Source organism: Chanodichthys erythropterus, chromosome 2, assembly GCF_024489055.1.
Source record: "Chanodichthys erythropterus isolate Z2021 chromosome 2, ASM2448905v1, whole genome shotgun sequence".
Classification (NCBI taxonomy): Eukaryota; Metazoa; Chordata; class Actinopteri; order Cypriniformes; family Xenocyprididae; genus Chanodichthys; species Chanodichthys erythropterus.
In genome coordinates, this window is record NC_090222.1 from 25,115,001 (window position 1) to 25,126,002 (window position 11,002).

The 11,002-nt window shown below is 35.8% G+C and overlaps 1 protein-coding gene across 1 annotated transcript in view; it reads left to right on the top strand.

The window, feature by feature from the left end:
* me1 (malic enzyme 1, NADP(+)-dependent, cytosolic) overlaps positions 1–10,338 on the top strand; it is a 111,317-nt gene extending 100,979 nt beyond the window's left edge. Inside the window, exons 7-14 of the mRNA XM_067406044.1 lie at positions 1,359–1,468; positions 2,495–2,592; positions 3,113–3,226; positions 4,299–4,404; positions 5,307–5,449; positions 5,553–5,726; positions 9,818–9,916; positions 10,010–10,338. Coding sequence (XP_067262145.1) covers positions 1,359–1,468; positions 2,495–2,592; positions 3,113–3,226; positions 4,299–4,404; positions 5,307–5,449; positions 5,553–5,726; positions 9,818–9,916; positions 10,010–10,177 — 1,012 coding nt within the window. The 3' untranslated portion in view covers positions 10,178–10,338. The remainder of the gene's footprint in view (positions 1–1,358; positions 1,469–2,494; positions 2,593–3,112; positions 3,227–4,298; positions 4,405–5,306; positions 5,450–5,552; positions 5,727–9,817; positions 9,917–10,009) is intronic.
* Positions 10,339–11,002: the final 664 nt, after the last annotated feature.

Here is an 11,002-nt window from a genome sequence, read left to right on the forward strand (position 1 = left end):
GCAAAGTTGTGTGATTGAACCTACAGCTCTCAACCTGTGGTTAGAAGCATAGTTTCTGCTTAGTATGAAATGGACTTGAATAGATCATGTTCTTGTGCAAAATGAGCAAGCTAACATGCAATACAATCTATATCTGGCATTTCATATATATACAAATTTCATTCTATATCTTGTAGTTTGTCAAGCGAATGAAAGCACTGTTTGAAGAGTGTAAGATGAACCCTATAGTCAGTTACTTACAGCAATAATCTGACATTAATTTAATCTCAAACAGATCAATTAGCAGTTCTTTTCATTAATGACAGTTCTATTGCTGAACCAACATGATTTGAATGATGGATGTGCAACAGAGTTACCACTTTCGGAAAACAGTCATGACTAAACTTGGAATGCAATGCACATGTTATATGGATACTTTTATGTTTTCTTTTGTCATTTTGTCTTTTCTGTTCATGATGTTGTTGATGGAAATAGAGAAATGGATGGATGCTTCAAGAGACAACTGTCATTTCTGAATGTAGTCAGCGAATCCCCGTGTGTGTTTGAATGATATGTATTCACAGCTCTAGGCAGCAATGCAGATCTCTCTTCTTCTTGCATTAGGTTGAGTGACAGGCTGGCTCTCTGCAGTGCAGTATTTACTCATCTTGTTTCCAAAGTTTGGATGTCTGAGACCTAATATTGCATCAAAATCTAATGAGGATCTCTGCTCTCTATTTTCCAAAGGGCAATCAATGGGGAATCAGAGGGTTGTTCTTTCTTTTGTTCTGCAGACTGGATGTACAACATGAGAAACCACTGAATTACTGCTGTAGTCCATTCAAAAGTCCATTTTTTTTTCCTCAGAGTTGCTGTTCTAAAGAACTGTGGACGTGCAGTTCATTGGCTTTTTATTTTGAATAGTCATGTTGGTGTGTTTTTCTTAGTAGTATTTCATTGGGAAAATTAGAGGCCATGGTGTTAGCACATCATTTGCTAAAGGTTCTTATTTTATTTTCTGACCATTGAGAGTTGTGTTTGGCTGTAGAAACACCTACAAAAGAAACAATGACAGTCATACTGAGAAGGAAAAAATGCTTCAGGATTGAACCACCCCTGTATGATGGGCTTGAGGAGCAGTTGGATGGCCCCCTCTACAGGCTGAAGTGGAGTGCATTAGCAAGCCACTTTATATGAAATGATAAAGGGTTATTTAAATTTTTAGACTAGCCTGTGAAGATTTGGATCATTTTAATTTCCATTTTGTAAGGATTCTTTGTATGTATCTTTTGATTTTTGTAAAACCTTTGATGTTATCTTACATTTTGTTGTGTTTCTTGAGTTCTAAAGAAATATATTGATGTTTCTGTTATGCACAGATATGGGGTGAACTGCCTTATCCAGTTTGAGGATTTTGCCAACACCAACGCCTTCCGTCTATTGAGCCAATACCGCAACAAGTACCTCACATTCAATGATGACATCCAAGGTATGTGGACACTAAAAGAAATTTTAGTCGCACACTTGTTTTTAGTCTCTCTTGCACTGAATTATGAAAGCTCAGAAAACACATACAGTATAAGTTAAGATTTTGGTCAATTAAAAGAGTCATAATGTAATGCTTAAGCTGATTTCTAGTCTGTAGTGCAGTTCATTTGAGCAAATGCTGAAATCAATGTTATTCATTCAGACCACATCTCTCACTCTGATTTTCCTTCCTATTGTTGCTTAAACCCCTTTTGTATTTAGTGGTTCGATATCAAGACTGTGTTTATCTCGAGTCTACCATCCACCTCACTCACTCTATCCTTTATTTACATTATCATTGCAGACACATTCCAATCAGCATCTTCAACACAATCTTATTGTTTGAAATTGAGTTTCAATCAAACGTTTGGATGGTTCGTGTTCAGTTAATCTCACCGTTCACAGAGTTAACCATATGTGTTCACCAGAGTGGTGCGAGCGAGCAAAGCTGATCAGTCGTTTTCAATTTATTCTAAATGGGAGCTGTTGATATTGGAATTTCTTGTGATGTCAGTGCTCGTTTTATATTTCAAATACAGTTTGCGCATTTTCCATGTGTCTAGGCCAGTGGTTCTCAACCGTTTTCATGCAAAGGTCCCCCATTGTTCAACATAATGATATACATGGACCATTCAGAAATTAAGTTTACGATTCTCCAACTGTTATGATGCATATATGTAATTATTTTATTAACTGTGTAAAGCAAGCTAGACTTGAGCTAGACTCACCCCCATATCAGCAGATCTCTAGAGTTTTAAGTGGATTTCCTCTTCGACAGGTTGAGAATCTATAAACAGCTGCTTATCTCACTCCTTTGACAATTCCTCCAGAAATTCAGCCCTATACACTTTAAACTCCACCTTGATGTCTAGAATTGATGAGCTTCCAGAGTTGAGTCTCAAGCCTCAGCTCCTTTTTTGCATTTTTTCTAATTACCACAGAGATTAGATAATCTCAGTAAAATATATTTGTGTTTCCTATCCCATAGGTACTGCTGCTGTGGCTGTGGCGGGACTGCTGGCTGCCCTTCGCGTTACCAAGAGCAAAATGTGCAACCATACCATTGTGTTTCAGGGTGCTGGGGAGGTGCGTGTGTCGGCTACACAGATTGGCATATTACAGTTTTAAATTCCAGTTGTTTCAGTATTTCGATGGTGGTCACTAACAACACAGTGATGCACGGACACAAATATACCATGGTTCATCCTGCCTGTCAGTAAAACTATTTAAAGTCCGCGTGAACCGGAAGTTGCAAACGACTTTTCTCCAGTGCTGTGACATATTTCCAAGTGAAACAGAATATAGAATAGAGGGCAGAGTTTTATTTTATCAATTTTTTTGGGTGGATTGACTTGCACGGATGAATTGTTCACCACAAAACTAGCAATTTGAGCTAACAAAATAAATAAATAAGGTCAATTTTGATTTCATGTGTACTTTAAAAATGTATGAAATTATTCTCATGTTCTTTTAAGATGTGGATTCATTATGGATTCAAGCTGTGAGATGTTTATTGAATTGCTATGAAGTTTACAGAGTTGGTTTCTTTAGATGTGTATGTGCAATATATATCTATTAATTTTTAACCGCATTTTTATGTTTTCAGGCCGCAATGGGCATAGCTGAGCTGATCATTATGGCGATGGAGAAGGAGGGGCTTCCTCGTGAGCAGTGTATAAAAAAAATCTGGATGGTGGACTCTAAAGGACTTATCGTTAAGGTGAGGTCATCATTAATGACAAGTTATATTTATATCAATGTTGACATTCAAACACACCATGTGATTTGCATTGGAATTTACACTCATTCAGTCATGTTTATTGATTGTCAATGAACATTATGGTAGGTCTTCATTAGAATTTTTTTTTAAACTTGTAAGAAGATGTTATTTTGTTATTTTATGCTTATTATTTTATGCTCATTTGGCCATGTTAGATTAATAAAGACAAAGAGGTCAGGGATGTTGTGATGAAGATACTTTCATCCAGGTGATCTGTTTTACACCAGTTGCTGGCCACCTCTCTGGAACTCCTTGGAGTAAGAATCTTGCTCAAGGGCAGGATGGTGGTGATGGAGGAGTTCAGCCATCGTAGCAATTTTCTCATGCCTTGCTCCTTTCCATTTCTCTGCAGCCTGGGGCTGTATCCTCAACACTTTACTTAATGGCTCAGATTCTGTAGGGGAAGGCTGTCACCATTCGGATTAGATGCCTCTTTTTTTATTTATTTAAATGAACACCAGTGTGTCCCTTTTTCTTCTGACACTTAAAAATGTGAATTTTCATCCCATTATATAGTAAAATATCAAATCAAATGCCATGTGCTAGACTTTTTGATGCTGGACCTTTTGTCAGTGCTAATTTACCACTTTTCTGAGCCTTTGCTGTGATTTTTTTATTAGTAGCTGTGTGAAGTCAGTTCCTCTCACTAAGGAGTAGTTCATCACATGAAATATGGATGAGGTCCACTAACAGTTGACAACCAGAAACAGTATATATATATTGCCTTATCATTTAAACCTAATCAACTAAGGTTTCTTTTATTAAAATTAATGGCAGATATACAGATAAAAAATTTAATTTTATTATACTTTATCTAATGCAATGACATTTATACTCATTTAAAGTGTGACATATTTACAGTTTTTATTGCCCATCTGGCAGATTATACATGCGTTTTGTTCTCTGTGTAGAGAATCTGTGTTCGTTATGCAGTGAGATGTGCTATTGTGTGTTCCTAATTTTTTCTACGTCTTTTTATCTGTCTATTGTCATCTCTCTGTCCTCCATTAAGGGAAGAGATCACATCACCCACGAGAAAGAGAGGTTTGCACATGAGCATGCACAAATGAAGAAACTTGAGGATGTTGTGAAGGAGCTGAAACCCACTGCTTTAATTGGTATGCATGTACTGTATAGATGGTATGCATTGACGTCACTTTCCCGTCACTGGAACGCGTTCCCTCAGCTGGACTGAGTGGTAAAGAAACCTGCTGCATGACTGGATTTAATAGGGGAAACTGCAAGGAAAAACAAAACAAAACAATTACACTAAAGGTTGGATTCCTTACAACTTGTCAAATAAACCTAATCCATGGATATTGACATGCAGCCAGGAGTCATGTTTCTTGACATTTATATGTGCCTGATTTCGATGGGAAATACATAAAGCAAATCTGCCTGTGAATATTTTATATAACTACAATATAGGTAGGTTTAAATCCGCATAATCACTTACATCAATGTTATATATATATCGACATATATCCAGCCCTAAAACTTGTATAGTTTTTTGCCAGTTTTTATTTAAAAACACCCAAATATGCAGAATAAAAGATGGTAAATATTTAATTGATGAGTTGTCAACACAATATATATAACAATACAATATATACGGTATGATATTACCTCAAAATCCAACAATTTGACACAAAATGATAACTGCAAATCCATGTTTCTCTGCCTGGAGTCCAGCTGTTTCTGTGAATTGCAGTGATCCATTTGCTTTTTTTTTTCTGTAACTTTTGGCAGTCTAAAAATATATACCTCATGTTTTGTGTCAAAGCTATTTGTACAGTCAATCACAAAGCTCTTTCCCATTTTGGGTGTGTTTTGGGTGTTTTTCGCGGCATTCACGCTGAAACCAATGCTGCCCTCAGTCTTTTGCCACTCAGTGGGCGTAACCGCAGTCATAACGGTCGACGGTGACATCACGTGCATACCCTCTATAAATAAATAACTGTTGTCCCAGCAGGCCCTAGGCCTGATAATTGTACTCAAATAGCTCTCATCATCTTCACAGGGGTGGCAGCTATCGCTGGTGCTTTCACTGAGGAGATAATCAAGGCTATGGCGTCCTTCAACAAGAGACCTATCATCTTCGCTTTAAGCAACCCTACCAGCAAGGCGGAGTGTACTGCTGAGCAGTGCTACACACTCACTGAGGTGCTTCTGAGGAGGAGTTGCATTTGTGAACATTTATGTGAGAGAGTGAAATGTTTGTTTTCATTTTTGCTTCTTTTTTTGTTTTGTATGTTTTATACTGCAGGGAAGGGGGATATTTGCAAGCGGGAGTCCCTTTGATCCTGTAACTCTCCCTGATGGCCGGAAGTTTTACCCCGGTCAGGGCAACAATGCTTATGTGTTCCCTGGAGTGGGGCTGGGGGTCACCGCTTGTGCAATGAGACACATCTCTGAGAATATTTTCCTCGTTACGGCTGAGGTGATTGAATCTCGCTTGCTCTTTTCTGTCTACCTAAATCTGTCTTGACAAAGTTTCTGGATACTTTCTCTCAAATTTTTCCTCTCTAATTTAATCTTTTAATTTGAATCTGTTGCCTCCAGCTCTAACTGTACTAACTGTACATTGCAAAAATAATCATTTAAAAAAATAACAACAGGGCGCAAACTCTGATTTTGTTTGTTTAAAACAATTAAATAGTATGTACTTTTCACTAAATATAGTCACACAAAATGGGACCAGCCAGATTACATGATTTTTAACATGTTTAAAACAAATTCATAAGATTTTTTTTTTTTTTTCATATGTCTAGTGATGGGAAAAGTAAATACCCTGAAATTTTGGAGGTACATAAATTTGACACCGTTTTTCTAAGCATAGGGCATTAGGGGTCAAACTTTTGATTTGTTCTCTTACAATGAAGGCTTTTTTCTGTAGTTTTTCATCATTATTGTCTCATTGATATAGCAATATATATTTAGTAAATTAATCATATTAAAATTGTTAGATTATATTTTAAATAAGATTAAATGTGAATATTTATTACAGTATTTATATGGTCAAATAGTGAAATTACTTTTCCTGACTGTATCCTTACTGGTTGAAATATATTATTTTCCAAACACATTTATGTTGAATTGTTTTGTGAATTTAAAACTTCCACTTAATATAGCCATAGAAACTGGAATGGCATTAAAATGAAAATAAAAGAAAAAAAAAAAGGTGAAATTTTGCAACCCTAAACTTGTTACCACATTATACCCCAATGCAAATTTTTGCCTAAACAAAAATGTATTTAATAACTAATTGCATCCAAACGTATGGAAGAGGATAAGGGCCAAGCAATAATAAGAAATTAAAACCATCTTGAGATTAAATTTGTTAAATTTCGAGAAAAAAGTCGAATTAAAATGTTGAGAATAAACTCATTAAATGAAAAAAGTCGAGATAAAATGTTGAATAAATTTGTTAAATTACGAGAAAAAAACGTGTTAAATTTTGAGAAAAAAGTTGAGATAAAATGTTGAGAATAAAGTCATTAAATTACGAGAAAAAAGTAGTTAAATTACGAGAACAAATTCGTGAAATTATGAGAAAAAAGTCGACATTTTAGGGCACCTTTAACTAATTTTTTCTTGAAATTTAACAACTTATATATATATATAATCTCATGAATATCAATGCTTGGATCTCTGAGGGTTTTAAGAAATAAAATAATAAAACCAATGTAAAGAAAATCACTATTTTTTCTCAGCCCTACTTTTTCAGTCTCTCTGTATTTTCAATATGAAATTTTTTTTCCCCAATATTTTCAATATGCAGTGCCTTCCATTTTATCACTGTAATGTCATGTATTTAGCTGTACGCATCTATCAAGCTGTTTTCTGTGCTTCACCTGAAATCAGCCAGACAGTGTTTTAGTCAGGTACTGTGAATGGTTGCATCAGACGATATAAACAAGAGAGCTTTTTATGAATGTCAATGAATCACTGCCGTTATGCTGGAAACAATCCGTTGCAGCAAAAAGAGTTTAGCCAAGGCCATACGAGTCAACACATAATATCAGCATGTACTATTGAAGGTGATTTATCACTTTAGAGCAGCTCAGAGTGGAATGATGTACTCAGAGCGTGAGAGGGATCACTTCTCCTGCAGTCTGTGGACAACTCCAGTGAAGCTGCATTGTGGATGTCTTAACTTCAAACAACATTGGAATGCTTAATATCTCTATCCCCCCTGGTTGCACTAGGCTATTGTATTTTTCAGTAAGTTAGGGTTCTGGGCTATCGAGTCTCAGGAAGGTCTATAATCACTTACTGCAGCAACCCAATGTGATCTGAATGGCACACTGGTACATAAAACAAACCAGGGAGGGAAATAGAGACAGGACATTGATGCACATAACACAACTAGAACAATGAGCAATAGCAGCTGACTTTTGTTGTCTTTCTTGATGAGTTCTTAATTATAAAATTACCAATGCTAATTGTGATTTTTTTATTCTGTGTTGTTATTGGTGGTCAAGGTTGCTGTAACTCTAATGGAGCCAAAAGGATGTTGGCATCAAATTATCTTGAGGGCAACACAACAAAGCGCCATGACTGTGTTTCTGTTGAAGTTTAATTAAAGCAGCAAGACCTTCTAGCTGTTTTTCCAGGAGACTTGTTGTTATTCTGCACCTCACAGTGTTGTTTTTCTATTTAGCTGTATTTTATTTCAGTATTAGTTTTAGTCATTTAAGTACTTCAGCTTAAACTTATTTAAAGGGTTAGTTCACCCAAAAATGAAAATAATGTAATTTATTACTCACCCTCATGCCGTTCCATACAAATATTTTTGGTGCGCCAAAAAACAAAAAAAACAACTTATATAGTGATCGCCGATTTCGGAGCGTTATGAATCAGTGGTGTCGAATCAGCGGTTCAGAGCACCAAAGTCACGTGATTTCAGCAGTTTGGCGATTCGACACACTGATTCATAACGCTTCAAAGCTTCCTGAAGCAGTGTTTTGAAATCGTCCATCACTATATAAGTCGTTATTTTGTTTTTTGGTGAACCAAAAATATTCTCCTCGCTTCATAATATTAATATTGAATCACTGTACTCACATGAACCTATTTAAATATGTTTTTAGTACATTAATGGATCTTGAGAGAGGAAATGTCATTGCTGGGCATGCAGGCCTCACTGCGCCATCGGATTTCAACAAAAATATCTTAATCTGTGTTCTGAAGATTAATGAAGGCCTTAGAGGTGTGAAACGGCATCAGGGTGAGTAATAAATGACAGAATTTTCATTTTTGGGTGAACTAAACCTTTAAGTTTGTTGCCAAAGCAACATGTCTGAGTTTCAGTTTGTTTTTAGTTGTTTTAGTTGTAGTTAAAAGGTGCCATCGAATGTTTTTTTTACAAGATGTAATATAAGTCTAAGGTGTCCCCTGAATGTGTCTGTGAAGTTTCAGCTCAAAATACCCCATAGATTTTTTTTTAATTAATTTTTTTAACTGCCTATTTTGGGGCATAATTAGAAATGCACCGATTCAGGTTGCGGCCCCTTTAAATCGCGCACTCTCCGCCCTCAGAGCTCGCTCTTGCCTTGAACAGTGCATAAACAAAGTTTACACAGCTAATATAACCCTCAAAATGGATCTTTACAAAGTGTTCGTCATGCATGCTGCATGTATGCGTCGGATTATGTGAGTATTGTATACTGTTATATTGTTTACATTTGATTCTGAATTAATCTGAGGCTGTGATCCGTGGCTAACGGCTAATGCTACACTGTTGGAGAGATTTATAAAGAATGAAGTAGTGTTTATGAATTATACAGACTGCAAGTGTTTAAAAATGAAAATAGCAATGGCTCTTGTCTCCGTGAATACAGTAAGAAACGATGGTAACTTTAACCACATTTAACAGTACATTAGCAACATGCTAATGAAACATTTAGAAAGACAGTTTACAAATACCACTAAAAATATCATGATATCATGGATCATGTCAGTTATTATTGCTCCATCTGCCATTTTTCGCTATTTTCCTTGCTTGCTTACCTAGTTCTGTCCTTGTGTAATGCCTCGATCATGGGCTGGCATATTCAAATATTGGGTTATGTAACAGTCTGTGTTATGTTGAGATTTGCCTGTTCTTCTGAGGTCTTTTAAACTAATGAGATTTATATAAGAAGGAGGAAACAATGGAGTTTGAGACTCACTGTATGTCATTTCCATGTACTGAACTCTTGTTATTTGACTATGCCAAGATAAATTCAATTTTTAATTCTAGGGCACCTTTAACAACAATGGTACCACAGACCACAGTCTAGGCAAAATACATTTTTTAGTTCTTGTTTTAGTCTCTTGTTTGTTCTGAAAAACGCGTTGCTGCCTAAACAATACACGTATGTAAGCAGTGGGAAATCGAGATGAATATTTGATGCAGTTCTATCAGAAAAACAAACAATAGAAAATAATTAGGTTCAAACTATTTGTTCGTGTACACAAATGGTGTAATTAGACAGATTGTCCATAACTTAAGTCCATAATAATCATCAGTTTGTGCTGTGTTCACAGACTATAGCAGAACTGGTGACTGAGAAGGATCTTGCAGAGGGGCGTCTGTATCCTCCTCTCAAAAGCATCCAGGATGTTTCCTTCAAGCTGGCTGTGAAGGTGGGCTCGACTCAATAACATCTCAAGCCACAGCCGTGATTCATGCATGTCACTATTTACAGATTCTAATCATTTTTATGTGCATCATGACAGATTGTGGAGTACGCCTATAAACACAAAATGGCAACACTGCACCCGGAGCCGCAAGATAAAGAGGCTTTTGTTCGTTCGCTCATCTACAGCACAGACTACGAAGAGTTTGCGGTGGACTCATACAGTTGGCCTGAGAATGCCATGAATGTCCAAACGTGCAAACTGTAAACTCCCAAAATACACAGACCAGAATGAGATTCATGACATTTCTGTTTTAAATGTGATTTCTTGACATGATTATAATGATTATCTGCAAACAGTACTGTAAACTAAAAATATCCTTAATAAAATATCCTCAATAAATGTACAAATTTATTGTAATTTTGTAAGAGAGTATGTTATTATTTATTACATTGTATGGGATTTCCTTTGTCTATAAGTAATATGGTACAGTATGTACTTAATGATGCATGAAGGAACATATAGCACTGCATGATCATTATATGAACAGTTCATGCTGGGCTATGAAAAGAGCTGTGCCTTTTAAAGCCACTAATTATCACCTTTGAAATACTCGTCAAAGAGTCGTTCTCTTCAAGAAGAGTGATATTCTGGCACCAGATATATAAAGAAGATTTTAAAGATTATAAAGAGATTTTTTTTTGTCATGCACATTATTTTAACACCATAGATATTTCCATTGGAAATTACTATCGACTGAAGCTGTTGGCTTGCCTTAAAAACAGGACTTAATGAGCCGCCATGGCTGCCAGTGGAGTGCTTTATAGAGGCTTCAGTTATGCCATTTTTCTTAGAATGTTTTATTGCTGATGAGAAACAAAATTGTCTGAATTAATATTTTTAAAAATATGTTTACATTTAAACCTGAAGACAAAATTATCTATTTGGATAAAAGCAAAGTTCTTTTTAAACAAGGCTGAATTTGAAGGTACACTATGCAACTGTTTTCCCCCAAAATTAACATAATTTAAATAATGAGTCAATAAATAATTAATATTTCTTCCAAAAAGTTTTTGTTTTTGTCTTACCCTG